The 17,500-nt window shown below is 37.7% G+C and overlaps 1 protein-coding gene and 1 pseudogene across 3 annotated transcripts in view; both read left to right on the forward strand.

Moving 5' to 3' along the window:
• Nucleotides 1–593: 593 nt before the first annotated feature.
• The window catches only part of LOC131792667 (uncharacterized), a 21,523-nt gene continuing 4,616 nt past the window's right edge, over nucleotides 594–17,500 (forward strand). Inside the window, exons 1-3 of one of the 3 annotated variants that reach the window (XM_066168787.1) lie at nucleotides 594–798; nucleotides 890–976; nucleotides 15,644–15,823. In XM_066168787.1, coding sequence (XP_066024884.1) covers nucleotides 15,685–15,823 — 139 coding nt within the window. In that variant the 5' untranslated portion in view covers nucleotides 594–798; nucleotides 890–976; nucleotides 15,644–15,684. Of the gene's footprint in view, nucleotides 799–889; nucleotides 977–4,105; nucleotides 4,243–13,403; nucleotides 13,465–15,643; nucleotides 15,824–17,500 lie in introns of those variants that run through there. The other 2 variants (XM_066168786.1, XM_059110076.2) reach the window with 2 other exon arrangements.
• LOC131792637 (putative nuclease HARBI1) lies at nucleotides 4,807–11,768 on the forward strand (annotated as a pseudogene).

Genomic DNA, 17,500 nt, shown 5'->3' on the forward strand with positions numbered 1-17,500 from the left:
CGCTCGTGAGGTAAAGAATGGGTTTGTGACTTTTTCACTCAATTGAAGAGACTCGTGTCACTCCGATGAAATGGTGAAACGGAATACAGACTGCGAGTAGGCTCTTATTAAAAGGTAGTGAGGTCACGCGTATCCTGTGAGCATGGAGAAGCCGCGAGACGCGAGACTCGTATCTCGCGTCTTTAGCCGCTCCACGTTCTCGGAGTTGGGCAGAGACAAGACACGTTACCAGTGATGCGATACTATAGGTTCAATGGTTACCTCGATTATCTAAACAAATTATTTACATGATAAAGAATTGCTTATAAATCTATGAATTAATGCCAGTCGTTTTTATAACAAAATGTATTGAAAGAAAAAAAGAATACCAAGCAAAACAAAAGTTGTCTGCAACACAAAACATGCCTTCGCACTAAGACTGAGAATCCTAATGCATATTATAATACTTTAATGAATATATTCGAATGTTCCCAAAAATCTGCCCGCACCCATCCCACACCCTACCCCTCGCCACTGAGAAGTACTGTTTCAACTCAGCGGCTGGTCAGCGGTCACGTTTATGAGGTAAACATGGCGATCGCTCCCTGATCACCGTTCTTGTCGATCAGAAAATCAAAATACCAGTGTGATATTGCCTCGAAGATGAAGCAGTTGTGTTATGTGATTCGTACTTCACATTCGAGTCGAAGCTTGGGTGGCACAGGTTATTTCTTTCGGTGGAATCGACGAGGGGAATTCGAACACTAGTTGTAGTGTTTGAATTGTTGAAAGAAATTGTCGCATGGGGATGTAGGAATGGTAAGTTTAACTAACAATTTCACATTTTGCCGCTTGAATTGAAAGTAAAGTTCATTTAAATTGCTTTTGTATGTATTTCTGACGGTTTTAGATCTACCTGCTCGATTTATATCTGCTACGCTTTATGTGGACAAGTCCCTCAAAATAGCGGCCAAACTTGGAGATTGCCGAAAATCAGGTAAGTTCATGGAGTTATAAAGTTTTCGTAAAGGTCGGGCCGCAAAGTTTTTTTCTGTAGTTACCTTTTCTATGGCACCTACTTCCAAGCTATGTTAGTTGGATCAGTTAGGAACGCCTCACTTTTTCAAAAATTTACCTTGAATTTGATCGGTATTCACTTGTGTGACTTAAGCGAACCGATAAGGTGTCATTCAAGTCTTCTTGTTTGCTTGATTGAAACATGATGTTCACGAAAGTCACCTTGATGGATAAGATAGAGTTAATATACATGGCTGGGGTATTTGTTTTTTGCTGAGTTCCGTAGTTTTTTGTAAATTATCCTCCAAAGTTGTCTCAAATTAAAGTCTTGAAAAGTGTCACGACAGGCCTTCGCTCGCGTGAAATTTAATTTCCGTAAAACTCTGAAAAATAAAGAGATCTGATCAAACGGATTGTGGTTTTAGTATAGGTACATGAATGTCTTGCAACACACAAGAAATGAGCGAAATCCGTGACTCAAGCAAAATCGACCGGACCGCTCTTACAGAGACACTCTCTTAATTTTTTTCATTTAGCCCCTTATGACGGGTTCATCAGTTCCGCGAACCGAAATATTAGGAAAACATATATTTTACAGTTGATCTCAAGTTTATATTTCATTTTTTGTCTTCACCTCTTCTCCCCGCCGTGAGGGGAGAAAATGAATAGATAAATAGATGAATAAAAAAAGAAAGCTCAACAGTTTCCACTTATAGTCATATGGTACATGAACTGATTACTGAGGTGGAGTAAAGCCATAGAAGGCTGGAAATGCAATACCCCAAGTTCAAAATTGAATAAATCAGGATAGACATTCTTAAAAATGAACTCAAATGCTTCATCAGAATCAATCGACACTGAATAACATTGATGTGCAAAATTTCAATAACGCTACTGATAATAATAATTTTCTTTTGGATTAACATGTGACACAGCGAAATCATTCAAACTGCTCTAAAATGGTGCATCACTACTAAAGACTTTAACACGAACGATAACATCAACAATAGCATGCTAGTTCATCATCAGTTGTAGTCAATTTCTTTTCCAAATGGTTACGTACCAATCGATTCCATCCTATTGAGCTTCCAGCCAAGCACTAGCCCACTTTGGGCTGGAAATGATTTTCTTCAACTCGATCGATAAACCGCTTTAAGGACCATACTTCGACTGCTGATATTTCTTATGTCGAGCAAGTAAAAAGACGCAGATTGAGATCAGTGAGCCCATAATGTGACATGTATACTGGTCAGCGGTTTTTTTGGTGCAAGAGCCGTCACTAACATATCAATGTGGATGTCCGCCATGACAACAATGCACTGCAGGAGTCAAACGATTGCATTGGAGGCTTATTACATTTAGGACTAAATGTTATTACATTTAGGACTTTATTACATTTAGGACCAAATGTTATTACATTTAGGACTTTATTACATTTAGGACAGTTATTACATTTAGGACTTCAACAACAGTCAAGTTCAGTTGCCTCAAACACTGTCAGTGACTTTCTGTTTGCATTATTTTTAGTAGAAATTTCAGGCCTTAGACAAACAAATTCAACAACTAATTAATCTTCCTTTTTCCATGATTGTTGTTACTGGTTTTTTATAGTTTTTTTGCTCTGCTTTTGTGACTGATTACTGTAATTTGTTTTGCTGTTTTTATTCTTACAAAACATATTTGTAAGAGTTCCAATACTTGTGGATCATCTGCACACTTGGCAAATGTTTGGCATGTAGACAAGATCACCATGTATATTTCATGGTCGCTATTTTGCCGGACTTTGAGTTCGTCTCAAGATAGAACAACACAAATACACAAGGAAATTTTTACAGTTTCTATAACCATCCTTTTATCTTTTAAAAACTTGAAGCTCAGTAGATTCTGTCATATCGGTCATTGTTAAAACTGTCTTTGATTTGATGCTACTTTTCGACATAGGAAAAGTATGTCGGACAAAAATATTCATCAAAAAAAAAGTTTCTTTGCCAGCTTCAATAGTGACAGTGGATTAATTTTTAGATGATAAAACAAAGTATTATGTTGACAGAAATGCAGGAGGTCGAGTGGAATCGTTACATGAGGTCACACAAGTCGGGTAATATTCACGATGAAAATTTGCATATTTGAGCGGTCGAACGAAAAAAGTCATTTCTCAAAAAAAACACCACAATTACTAGAACATATTGGGCTACAAAACGTGAAAGTAGGAGTGAAAACGAATTCTGAGCGACTTGCCACAATATTTCAAATTTGTCCGATAGATGCTGACATCCTCTCTTAGAACAAACACTAAATTCTGTTGAGCTTGGATTAGTTTTCCAAGGCTTCTAAACAGCTGTCGATATTCTTATTAGAAAGCCTCTCTGCCCATCGATGAACGCGGAAAAGTCGCTCAAAGAACCGATTCTTGTCGCTTATCGAGTCCTATTGCTATCTCATAATCGCTCCATTGCTGCTCGAAAAGTCCTAGTTACAGCAACGTCACCATGGCACTTCATGGGAATTGGTGGCGGAAAATTATATGTAATAACTTGATGATAAATTGGCGTATTAGGTTGACCTGATTTAAGTGCTGGCGATGATGGCATGGCTATTTGCACACCCGACTCCACGTTGTCGTTGTCTGCCGCCATTTTCTCACACTTTGAGCACAAGATTTATTCTGAAATGACGAAGAAAAGAAAGAAACAGCATCAGGAAGGCACCTTCGGCGTCTGGTGTTCGAAAAAGGGTGCAGAATCCTTAAATAGTACACTTTTTCTCCTGACGCCATTTTAATACAGCTGCCAAGTGACGCAAGATTCATGTATCGAAACAATCGCGACGTTAGGAAACTCACTGTCCTTATTATGTATTCCAATTATTCGTATCACCTTCATCGCTTTTATTTTGCTTATGATGGAATGTTTTCTTAACATACCCTGACGATGCCGTAGATCGGTGAAAGCTTGGAATAAAAAAAGAAATGCAGTAACTCAAGGCCTCAATCGAATCGTCCGTTTAATCGACATGCAACTGAAACTTTAATTATCATCCATGCATATCAAAATTCTGATTGGTCGAGAGCATACAATCACTAGAAAGAAGCCATGAGAGGCCTTGGCATTGATAATGCATGGTTGTCTCAACTTCATCAAATAGTCGTTTTATTTCTGTGTGTTGTATTCGTGCCACGTTGTACCACAAGGCTGTATCGTTGAGTGGGGGTATAAAGAACGTCACCAGCGCTCTTATCTCTGTTAGGTAGGTATATTTGCATAAGTTTGACTGGTTCTTAGTCGTAAACGTCGTCCTTTACCTTAACTGTTTCCGTACGGAAGACTGAGAAGGAATCGAGCTGGCTCAAAGGAAGCTTTTCATTCATTGTTTAACAATCTAGAGGCAGTTAAAATATTTTTTTTCGAGTTCTGCGCAAGCTTGAATCGCAACAGCGTTCTTAGAACCCGATGTTCGCTCGCATTATTTACTAAGGGTTTATAGTCATAGATGCAATGTTGCTTACAGCCGTATCTCAAACCTTAACTGTTTCACACAAAGCTGTATGGAGACTGAAAAGAAATTGAGCTCGTTTGAGAAAGCTCTTAACTCGATGTACAAAAACTTAGAAGATATTGATATCGTTTTCTGAGGACCGTGTCAGCTCGAGTCTCACTCTTAGGATCTGGCCCCGGTTGTTCAAAGAATGGAAAACTACTTATCCGCTGGATAAATCGCTATCCAGTGGATAAATGTTAACCATGACGTCATATCGGTTGTTCAATGTATGGATAGCGCTATCCACTCGCTATCCATCAGATAAACTTATCCATGGTTAGGTAGGTAGTATAAATTTCTATCCATCGGATAGTAAAAACATTAAATGGCCGCTGCTCGAGGTTTACGGTCATTTCGTTCTATGGTCAGGGCGTAAACCAGAACAGGTTTCTCTAGCGAATGATAATGTTGAATCTACAATCACTTCACATCGAGCGCTAACAAACACGCAGGCTACGTAGTACTTTATTGAATATCCTCTGTTCTATGTTATAGTAAAAAATCGACAGACATAAGCTCTCGATATTGCGTGTATACTTCATTCTAACATTGTTGCGCAACGCAAGCTGAAATTAACATACGACGCTCTCACTGTTATGTAAATAGTACTGAAAATACTTACGTTCATGTTCTGAAAATATATATCATTTATGTGCAACGAAGTGAATTTTTTGCGCAACGAACCGACTATTTAGTGGAACGATCTGACTTATAACCATCTGACTCTGGAACGGAAGGACTGGATTCCTCGCTCGACAGCTACATCCTCTTCGGTATAACTTGCCCGAAAATCAACGTCTTATAAAGCGAAGAATTTTCGCTTCCAGCTAGATCCCTTAGAGTCTTATACTGACTCTGAATTGAGATCCAGGTTTCGTTTTGGACGAGAAGCAATACAATACATCGTTAACCTTGCTGCGTACGAAATAACATCACAAACAGATAGGAACAACGCCGTCTCAGCCATAATGCAAGTCCTTGTCCTCGCCTCGGGTTCGTTTCTGCAAGAGATCGAAGATACTTTTCTAGGATTTGATGAGTCGACTGTCAGCTGAGTAGTTTGTCGTGTGACACAAGCATGAAGTTAGGTGATTACTTAAGATTTCAGTCCACCTGTGCGGAACGAGACGACATTAAAGGTTTGTTCCGAGTCAGTAGTTTCCCTTCTGCCATTGGGTTCATCGATGATACCACGTTAGAATAACTGCACCTCACGAAATTGAGCCAGACTTAGGGAACCGAAAAGGATTTCACTCCATCAAAATGTCCAGGCAATCTGCGACCATCGAGGTAAGCAAATATGTCGATCTCTGATTATTGATTTTGCAAAGGGCAACATGTTCGAGTACCCTAAGCTTTACTGTGCATACTATCTCATGTAAATAACAGGAGTTATTTTATCCTATACGTGGGCACGAAAGCCGTAAAATTTCGCATCCAATGTGGAACACTTTTCTGACACGGTAGGAGCAGTGTGCGTCAGACTGTCTTGAGCACAACATGTGATCAAACATGTGATCGCGAGATTCACGCAGATACAATTTACCTTGTAAACAAGTGAGTGAAATTGATTTAATATGATTGACTTTTCGAACTGTGCGATCACCCGCTTGATTCTATAGCTATCAGGTGTAATCGATTTTGTTTTTGCAAACGGGCATTGGGTCTACCGATGGTGAGAGGACAACAGTGAAAATATTCTTCGGTGATCACTTAATGTGTTCTCCAACATGGATATTTTTTTAATGGACTGCGTTAGTTCAAGTGCTGGAACAAAGCATTACAGAGCATTCTCCCGTTAAGTAGCATTGTTTAATAACGTGTAATATTTGTCGTTGCTTAAAGATACAGGCAAAGGAATGTTTTGAAGTTTACCATATCAAGAAAGGGATAAATTGCTTAGGCTTAGGGTAATTAATTGTTGTCAGTTACGAATTGTAGTTGATTGTTAGCAGCAATCCCATTCCGAATACTTTATTTTGACAAAATGAATGAAGTAATCCCACGATTACTGCTTCAAATTTGGGGCCTATGTGTATGCACACATTATGACAATTTTGTGGGAAGGAAGGCACATGCAGAAATACCATACACCTAAGCTGTATCAAAATTTTGTTTACATAACATAAAATATAAAAGTTAAAAACCAGTCGTAGTCTATTGAATACAATTGAATTTTGCAGGAATGTTTACAGGTGTTGTGTTTAGATGACCTGGTTCAACTCATGATAGCCATATTTTCTGGACATCAGCCACAGGGGGTAACCTTGAAGAGGCTGGTCTCACAGATGTTATGCTACTTGGAGATAGTGGCTATGCATGCTCACCATTCCTCATGACCCTGTACCTCAACCCCAACTTAGACCTTAAGAGGAGCATTTCAACAGAGCACACAAGATCACAAGATGTACCATAGAGCAAACTTTTGGATTGTTGAAGAGGAGATTCCATGTGCTACACTCAGAATTGAGGATGGCTCCTGACAGGGTATGCACCATAATTGTAACTTGCTGCATTTTACACAACCTTGCTGTCAACTTAAGGGTACCAGAACCAGGGAGCTGTGACATGGATGATGAAAGGTGTGCTGCTGACCTTCACTGACCTAGTACCCTGGCTGTGAAACTGGTAATGCTGTTAGAGAGTACACTACTTACAACTTTTTTAAATTTCTACACAGGTGGTTGATACTAAAACATACACTTGATTGCAATAATGTTGACACACTGTAAATAGCATGATTCGTGAACAATGAGAACCAATGGCTTTATGGGAAATGTCCATATATATGTATATTTATCTATAGATACATGATCGATGCTTTACTTTTTCATGATTCACTTATATAGGAAGCCTGAGGAAAAACTTGGACAACCTTCAAACCCATATTTTAAATGAATTAAATTTTCATTTCAGTCTTTTGGCGGTGATGGAAACAAGAATTAAGGACAGAATGTGGCCAACCATACCAAATTACAATTTTGAATATGTTCCCATGCCTCTTTCTGCTGGAGGTGTAGGAATGTATGAAGACAACAATACATGATACAAAGTCATTGAAAAAAATCTCTAATGAGCCTTTTCAGGCACTTTGGCTTGAAATTAAATTCACCAAGAAAAGCAGTATTATTTGTGGAGTTGTCTACAGACTACATAATTCTGCAGACTGCCTCTTAGAATATTTTGAAGAAACTGTAGATCAATATAGTGCCACTGATAAATCAATCTACCTCTTAGGTGACATCAACATCAATATTCTTAAGTCAAAGACTTGTAATTACGCTCAGCAATTTTAAATTGCTTACAAAGCTATGCTATTTTACCAACAATTGATAAACTGACAAGGGTCTATAATAACTCTGCCTCACTTTTTGATAATATTTCCTTAAACAAATTTGAATATTATACTGCCAGTGGGAATATTGTTTCAGATCTCACCAATCATTTTTCTCAATTTTGCATTCTTAAATCAACCATTGAAACCACCAAACCTTGAAAAATGGCAGCCCATGACTATTCAAAATTCTCTTAGCAAAATTTTTTTGCAGAAATTGTCAGAACTGACACATGAGAGTCATTACCATCTGCTGAGGACCCCTCCAAGTTATTTTCCACCTTTTATAACAAGCTAAATAAGCTGATAAACAAGCATGCACCATTCTTTACCATTCACTCACACTTTATAAAAGCAAGAATGTAAACAGCTGGAACAACCTTGGATCACTAAGGGAATTCAAAAAGCAATAAAAATTTAAAAATGAGCTTTTTCTCCAGTGATTGGAGACTACTGCATAGACAACTGCTGAAAATTTTGATGGATTGAAAGAATTAACTCATATGTTGTCCATACTTTAATTGACAAATTTAGAAAATTATAATCTTTTTAGTTTCTTTTATTGTTGTTGTTTTTTGGTGTAATTTTATTCCAGTTTTAATATGTAACACCTAATTGGCTTATCTATAACTTTCCTTAACTGTTCTTCAATGCTCATGTATATGCAGGCTCACCCAGTCATTTCCTCTGTTCAGTCAAACTTGTTATTGAAGAATTTATTTTATGTTTGTTTCCCTCCTGCCTCGATTAGCTTTGCTATTTTGCAGGTAGGGATTGTTAGATTTGTATTTTATTTAATTGCTAAAATGAATAAATGTTGTTGTTGATTCCTGGAAATCTAAGATGATGACAAATCTTTTTTTTTTTAAGAAAGTATGAATGGCTTCTATATTCTACGCACAACTAATTCTGGTTATCATTTACATTTGTAACTATAATGCCATTAGCTTGCGCCTTTTAGGGGTCAGTGTTTTTGTAATTGAGTGTATACACTTGAAAGAAATAGTGACACTCACTATAGGCTTTTTGCAATTGTCCAATGTATATCCTACCTTTCATAATGGCATTGGGGTAATATGGCATTAGGCATTAAGGCAATTATAAGACATTAGGTATGCTTGCTAGCATGCCTGAAATCTTTTATATTTCACCCAAAGATAAAGAAAAAATTGCACTGATTTTTGTAGCACTTGGAAAAGGAAAATTTCAGTGGAGGGCAAACAATTTGCACTTCGCAACAAAAGCATTGAATGTCTACCTCTCAACCCTTAGAGGTAATTGTTAGAAAGTTTGCATTCTGGAAGTTGGAGTTTGATATGGTCATTTCTTGAATTTCACACAACTCAATTGGTAGATTTACCAGTTATTTCTTAACACAGTAAACTGCAAGATGCCTATTGTCACACTTGTATGACAAATATATGAAAGAAGGGAAAAACCAAGAAAAGTGAAGATGATACATCTGATGATGTCAACAAGTCATTTTTATTCACTGTACGTAGTTTGTTGAACACAAAGTGAGGAAATGACTTCAAATTAAAGTTTGGTTTCAACATCAATTCACATCCCATAACTGAAGATTTTTTTTAGTTGTAATGACTACACCAAAAGTGCCATTGTAAGTAAAGATTTCTGCATTTAGCACTGGGATATTACATGGAATGATCAATGACCTTTCAACTTAATTGCATATAATTGTAAAAATGTTTTATAATAATGCCCTCTGTTTTTCTAAATATGAATATATATTTAAATGTGGAATAGTTTGAGGTAAAAAGTTCACTTCCACAAGTAAAAATAGCTCAGAAAAAAGGTATAGAAGGTCTACATTTTAAAGCTTTGTCAATGTGCAGTAAGTTATGTTTGCTGATTTTGCCTTTTTCAGAAATTGGTGGGGCATTTGAACACAATTTTTTTCCTGGGGGTGGAAATTTCAACAAACCAATCTTTAAAAACTCAAATACCTAGGGAGCTGCCAGGAAAAAAATGAGGGGCGGGGGGGATGTTGAAGATTCCAATTAATTGATGTATTAGTAATAAAAGGCAACCAAATAAAAACCATTATGTGATTAAACTTGTGTACATTTATGGGTAAATGGTGTATCAGTGATTTGAAAATATGGGGCGGCTGACCGCAACAATCCAAATATTAACAGTTTCACAAGACATAATCAAAACCATTGCAATTTGATTAAGATTTATTCATAAACTGTCTTCTGCCTCACTTCAGAGGTGAATAGTTGTTGTTAACATTACCAAAGATGAATAACACAACTTTTGGGTGAAAAATGTCCAATAACTTATGGCAATGTTTACAGCAGATGCTGTCCCAGATCATAACTTTGCAGTTTAAAAAGAAGCCCAGTGTATGAAAGTTACAAACAACTAAAGATTTGATTAAAATGGTTTAATAACCAAATATATGAATAAATAACAAGCTGCACTAAAATACATAGTGATCTAGAAGGAGTGAGATGGTCACCTAATGAGTAGCTCCCAGATTGAGGATCCAAAGGATACCAGAGTTTTCTCCAAAATGTGGTGAGTTTTCAATAAACTTATTTAGTATAATTCTTCTGGTGATAAGGATTGCATGGTTTCCCCTTATAATCATCTCGCAGAAGGTGATTATTGCAGGGATGCTAAATTTCAAAATGGCTGCCTTGCATTCTTTCAATGTTGCTGATAAAGTTATAAACACTACAGAAGGAAATTAAATTTCGAAGGCACAAAATGGAAAACGCTGATTGAATGAAGTAAGATTGGCTGATTATCTCCAAACCAATGGACAAAATAATTGTAACAGAATGTTGTCAATAACAAAACCAATTTACAACAGAATTGCATAATTGAATAAAATCTCGCATTCTGATTGGTCAACAAAGTGAAGTATTTAGCATGAAATTGAGAGTTGAAAACGAAGTTAAGTGATATTGCTTCACATCTAAATAAACATAACAATTATCGTCAAATTGTAACAGTTTTCTACAATGTCATCGTAAAGTTTTTTCAAAACCATTGTCACCTTTTGAACAAAAGCGTTTTTCAAAGTGAGTTAGAGGTTCTTCCCTGTTTTGAAATGAATTACAAATTCTTGGAGACACATAAAATACCTCTTTTGCTCGTGCTCGTGACAACGAGAAAGCAAGAAAATCCTGTGAACCCGGCTCCAGAAAATGGCAAGCAAAAACTCAACTGAAAAAGACGAAAAAGCGACAACAGAAGAAGTGCAAGGGTCGATTATCATATATGTAGAGGAAGAAATAAATACCTTTAATTGCAATGTTAAACTTTCAGTGCTTTTGCTTGGACACTTCATTTCTCTCAGTTTGCCACCAAAGAGGTAAAAGATATATATTATTTTCGTTCTTGAGCAAATTATTTGGAAATTAAAGATGTTAAAGATAAACGGCTTGTCAATTCAGTGCAATAGCACTATTATCCATTAAATAGTGTGAAGCTTGTTTAAAAAGTTTGTAAACAAATGTAAAAACAAGCATAAGGTGTATGACCTGGCTTCCTATTCGCTAATGCAACGACAGTTCTGACAGTTGACTTTGAAATGGCTTTCTGGGGCGCGCGCTCAGGATAAAAACAAATGTTTGTTTTTATCCTGTAATATTTTTACTGTTCTTCGCTTCACGATTCGTGCAATATCGGTTTTTGCGTGTAATTTAACGCGGAATTCCCTTGTCAGGTAATTAATTTTCCTATATAATTCGCAAGCATCTGAGCGATGATACTTGAACAATTATATGCTGATGGTGAAGTGAATGATGTTGAATAATCCGCTAGACGAATATAGATGTATACAGTACAGCTCAGAGGTACTTGACCCAAAATGGACGCAAAAAGCGTGTTAAAAAAGCGCGTACACACATGCAATTTTCGAAAACGCACTCAAAATACGTGCGCAAAAGAAGCTCATTAGTATGTATGTATGTGACAGTCTTTTTTTTTTTACCCTTTAACTTTGAATGGTGTATTAGATTCATACCAAATGAGGGATTTCGATGTTGGTGACATTACGTGGTTTCATCCCGAAGCGTTTGGCGTTAGTTCATTCATGAAATGGCTTTAGGGCATTGCCAAGAAAAAGGAAAAAGTTTTTGACCCGCCGAGTACCTCTTTAGAAAGCGATCAAGATCAGGAAAGATCAAGTTCAATTAAGTCGTTGTCGTAAAAGTTTACTAGCAACAAAACTTGAAAACTTACTAAATTATGTGAAATTATTTGCAGTTTCCTGGAACAAGAAACATTTTCCAAATGCTTTTCAAAGTTTATTTTAGGTTCAGAAAAAGAAAATCAGATTTCGTTTAGTCGTTTGCGGTTCGCGCTAAGTCCCCTTGACAGTAAGCTTGCATTATTATTTACAGGTAGATAAGATCGCCGCTACTGTAGATAGCAGAGAGCATGTAGTAGATAAGATCGTTACGGTTCGAACGATTTTATGCCTTCAATTTACCTGAATCTTAAGAGTGACATACTCACGTTCACGACAAGACGGCAGTTGGCGGCAAATGGGGTCCTGAAGGAGATGTGGACGACGAGGACGAGTAGTGCTCGATTGAGCATGCGTAGCAGCATCGAAGTTCGTTTTCCCAACTTCCGGTCGGTGACGTTCAAGTTCTCGTCGTTATGTTCCTGATGTAAAAGTACGACGAAGCGAAACCATTTTTCCATTTTCTGAAATGTTTAACGAGTCACTACCAACAATGTTAAAGATAAGGGCTTTTCCGCACTAGCGGACAAAACTAGAATTGTTCCGAAAAAGTCAAAGGACAAATTTTGTTATGGAAAATTTTTGTGTCGTCTGTTGCATCCGTATAAACAATTTCAAAGCCTTCAAATTCCGTCAGCGCCTGATCTGTTCGCAAGACCGGCCCGCATAGTTGCCAAAGGATTCCACATCCAATTTCCAGGATTTGTCCCAAGTCATTTTAAAATTTTAGAATCCCCGAGTTTTGTAGCAAATGATAATTATAGCCTTTCTAGAAAACTGATTTTAGTTCAAGTACACGCTTGACCTAGGTCATACGTCAAATGGTTGACAAGTTTATGTTATCTATCCTTGCTGTATAGTGCTCGATGCGTTCGCAGAGCGTGGTATATCTGAAAGTTAGACAAATCAATACGACATAACTTTTCTGTGACTAAGAGTCTCACGCTTACGCGATCATCAGACAGATTTTAATTAAAATCTGTCTGATGATCGCGTATGCGTGAAACTCAGAGTCACAGAAAAGTTGTCTTATTGATTTGTCCAACTTTCAGACATATATATTATATATATATATAAAGCTCATGTAAGTTAACTATATTTTCATAGAATTAAAAAAATAACAACAATATTGAATAGGAGCAAAATAACTGAAGTAAATTAGGTATCAATCACACTTAGGTAAATTGCAGTGGTTTGGATTAATTAATGGGAATTTGATCCGGACTCGAGCTTCATAATCCTTAATGTTATTTCTTTCTCCTTTAGTTTTAGATTTTCAATTTCCAGGTCAAGTGTTAAATTTTCTTTTTTAAGGACAGCAAGGTGCATTCCATTTATGTCATCGATGGTCACCTTCTTCCTTGAATGTGGGTTGGTAAGTATTGCCAGCATCTGCAATAGTAAAGATGGAATGGTATCAGAATAGACACTGGAGTCGCAATCTAGCTTTGACACTTCACAGGGGTTCGAGGGTTCACAGGGTGGAGTGACAGGCTGCAGTTTACATCCTAGTCCAAGAACTTCTGTATCCACTGTTGATGAGCTTAAAACTTATGCTGCATATAATTTGTACAAAATGTATGAATTCTTTAATTCTTTAGTTCTTGTGAGCAGTTCTACCATAAAGGGGTGTATGCATTTCCTTGAAAATTACTTAAGATTGGATGTAACACTCATACTCATTTAGACAATACCTTTGTTGACGTAAGTGGACTTACCAGAATCGACATCCCCCCGAAATGCCGCTGAAAGACGGGTCTATTTCGAGAAGCTCGAAAATTTTGGCTGTGGAAGCCTTTGGGAATCTGGTCTTCTTTCTTGTAGTGGTACATTTGCTCATGTGTTCTTTCTTTGCTCCACTCACCATTCCTCTCCACTCACCATTCCTCTCCACTTTTCTTTCACTTCTATGACAGATCTTTTGGAAACTCCGAGCGCATTGACATTGTCAGTTATTACCTCCCATACTCGACTCTTGTGTTTTTTAGAAAACGTCGCGGAAATTTTACACTTAATTATTTTGATTTTTTTTCCCACTTCTTCGAAAATAACTGTCCATTCGGCAAGTGTAAACTTTCGTTTTTTAGTGCGCTTTGCCGGGGAAGAAGCAACATTCTCTGACGTGTTTTCTCGCCACAAGGGTTATCACCATGGCAACTGCCTGTGCGGCGAGTTAGCCGTCGGATAACTATACGCCTCGCTATCTGTGCCTTTTGCAACAGCTTTTTAACCGCTGGATAGCCATCTTATACACCGGATGAGCTTATCCAGTGGATAAATTTATCCATCCTTTTAACAACCGGATGTTTGCTCTGATGTTATTTTGTAGAGGTAGAACGGTTACATTAAGATCGGCACCAAGTGAAAGGACTAGTACCCGCGACTCGAAGCGAGAACAAGGTCCCTTCAAATGAACTACCATCTAAAGTTTCCATCAGATGGTCTGATCGTAGGGTCCAGAATGTAATCCTTGCGACTTGTCCCGCGAATTCGAAATGGTTTGAATTCGTGAGAGAAGTCGAAAGAACTTGTCTACCCAAATTATCCAGGTCCCTGCGTGGGAACTGTTCGTGGGACAGGTCCTTGCGACTAAATGAAACTATGCAATCAATTCAAAAGAGAAATATAATCGTTTGTCTCCCGATGTGGTCACTTCGGATGTGGATTGCGATGATTGGACTGCATACTGCCAGCTTCACCAGCCGAGGAAGACTGGCAGTATATGTGCAGTCGAAATGTCGCGATACACATCCGAAGTGACCACATCGTCAGAGAAACGATTTTATCATGTAAACTACGGTGTTAAACAAGGATTTTCAGTCCGGAGAAAAGCCGTAACAACTCGTAAAAAAATACGATACCGGTTAACCGCTAAATACAGGTTCCACTTATTAACGGTATTATAGAAAAAGGTACAAAACGCCACTTTATGCTTTAAGTGACTACTTACTTTACAGAATCTCGCTCAAAAATGCTACTTTGTTTTTGGAGGAGAAATATGAATTAAAAATTACTTGAAAGATTATTCTTAGTTTTATTTTGGAGGTTCGGTTTTCAGTGACCGTTCAACACAAACAAGCCCTACGATCCCTTATTGAGATGACCGCTTAATAGGGGTAAGAATTGCAATGATAAAGGGGAAATTTTTTGAGACTTTGCTGACCGACCGCTGAATACGGGGTTACCACTTAATACGGTGTCGTTTAATACAGATTCGACGGTTTTTCAAATTTGGTTAAAAATACTTTGTGATCTAAGACAGTTACTTTTCAGAAATTTCTCAGTAGTATAACGTTTGTAATGGGTGGATCGCGATTTAAAACCAGTCGGAATTTTAAGACGCCAATACCACATTACATTGGCGGCTAGCTGGTTGGGAGAAAATATATTGTTATTGTCATTGAGCTTCGTCGCCATGCGACTCTTCCCAATACTACAATATATTTCCCCTCGATTAGCCACCAATACAATTCAATAATGGCGTCTCAAAATCGCGATTTTTATTCGATTGCATCCTTCTCTACCATACGAATAAATATTTTTATTATCCGTAGGTTTAAACGTTTATGACGGAGTGACTCTAAACAGAACCAAAATGATCTTCATAACGAGAGGTAAAGTTAGCATTTTTTCGATTTTTATCCTTGGTTTGACCACCTTTCTCATGTACGCCTCATACCAAGTGAAGTTCGGACAAGATATTAGCCAACCCACTCACAGCAACAGCACAATAGGTAAGTCAAGGATTTGGAAATGATTTACAGCATTAGATGCTCATCCGATGAGACGCAGGCAAATATTAAGGAAATTAAAAGTAACATAACTTAGTTCGAACAAGGAGAAATAACAACGCTTCCGAAAGTTTAACAGGCCTACTTACGTCGTGTTGTCCCGTTCACAGTTCACCAGAAATAAGCCCTTCGCGATGTAATGCGATCACCGATTCAAAATAACAAACTGAAGATCGTTTTAAATTGGTTTTCAAAATTAACTAGCGTACAATGATCACCCTGGGCGACGATGGGTAATTACCGTAGAGAACAAGCCCCTGATCAGTTAGTCTTGGCTGTTCCGGTGTATCGGGTTTTAGATCGCTCTAGCGCTCTGTCAGTTTCGAGCTAGTCACTACCCACATTACCCTTACTGGTTTACTTTGTTGATCTCTAGCGGCGTTCTCGAAGGGTCAGTGCCCCCTTTCAGTTTGAGTAGCATAACCAATTCAACAGCATAAGCAAATTAAAGCGCAACTAGCGGTATGAGTCTCCAACATATGCATGACAACAAAGATGAAATTGAATACCAAATGTTTCCAGCTCATGTTCAGTTAACCACCTATGTGAACACCTAAGAGTGTGCAGGTGATAGAAGGCTCTATTGGTGTTACATCAAGTAAGGAAGCTGACATTGTCTTCCTCTGTTTGTTTGTGTTGAGAATTGGATCTTCTGAATATTTAGGATTCCCTTTTCTTAGCGTTTAGAAAAGGCCCTTGTCATTATATCTGGGTTGAGAATACCTGCGTTCAAGAATTTAATTATTTTGGATGTCATAATTACGTCAATTAGAGTGTCGCTATTTGCCGTAGCTCTAGTTGGCGTACTTACGAGCCTTTTTATATTGTAATCGTCGCATAGGTTTAGCAGATGTCTCCCCAACTTTGCCGCTCCTTGTCGGGTTCGAGAATGTTACAATTCACGTCTTCAATTAGTGTGTAATCGTCCGAAAGCCTGCTGATCAATTCAATTGGTTGTTCCCGTTCGGATGACCAGATTTCTTTAGCCATTTTGGACGGTCTGTAAGGACGAACCCAAAATAGATCTCAGCCTATGAGTCCTTTTGAGTTCTGACCTCAATGTTAATTGATTCTAAACCAACGAACTGTTTCAGTATTTTTAACGCACTTAGTTTAAAGGTTGGACCTTGCACAAATTATGAAGCCACCTTTGAAATTTGTTTTATCTTGTCGATTTGGCTTGGAACCTTTAGCATAAAACTGGATATCTGGATAGCTGTCATCGACTTTGGTCTCAGAAAACTAAAATATCTAACAAATTGTCTATCAGCATGTTCCAACCTCGAATAGCTTGATTCCATCGGTGCTGTTTGTTTCCTTGTTGTAGGAAGAAGCGAGATAAACAAGCTCGAAAGTGCTGCCAAGGGAAAAAATTCATCTCTAAAACTTCGCTCATCGTAACTGGTCTTATTTCATGCTTCTTGAAATTGGTTCTTTTCTTTGTTTTTTTTCTTTTTTTTACTTGTTTCTTCTTTTCCAAGCAATGTAATCACTCTTGAAGTTATTTCACTGGAGAGATCCCCAATCACTACGACAACGTAAAAAGCGTAATAATTAACCATTTGCAAAGTTCTACACAGAATCAATTTCCCTCTCTAGTATTGAATTAAATAACTCTGG

This window comes from Pocillopora verrucosa, chromosome 6 (genome assembly GCF_036669915.1).
Source record: "Pocillopora verrucosa isolate sample1 chromosome 6, ASM3666991v2, whole genome shotgun sequence".
NCBI classification, from domain to species: domain Eukaryota; kingdom Metazoa; phylum Cnidaria; class Anthozoa; order Scleractinia; family Pocilloporidae; genus Pocillopora; species Pocillopora verrucosa.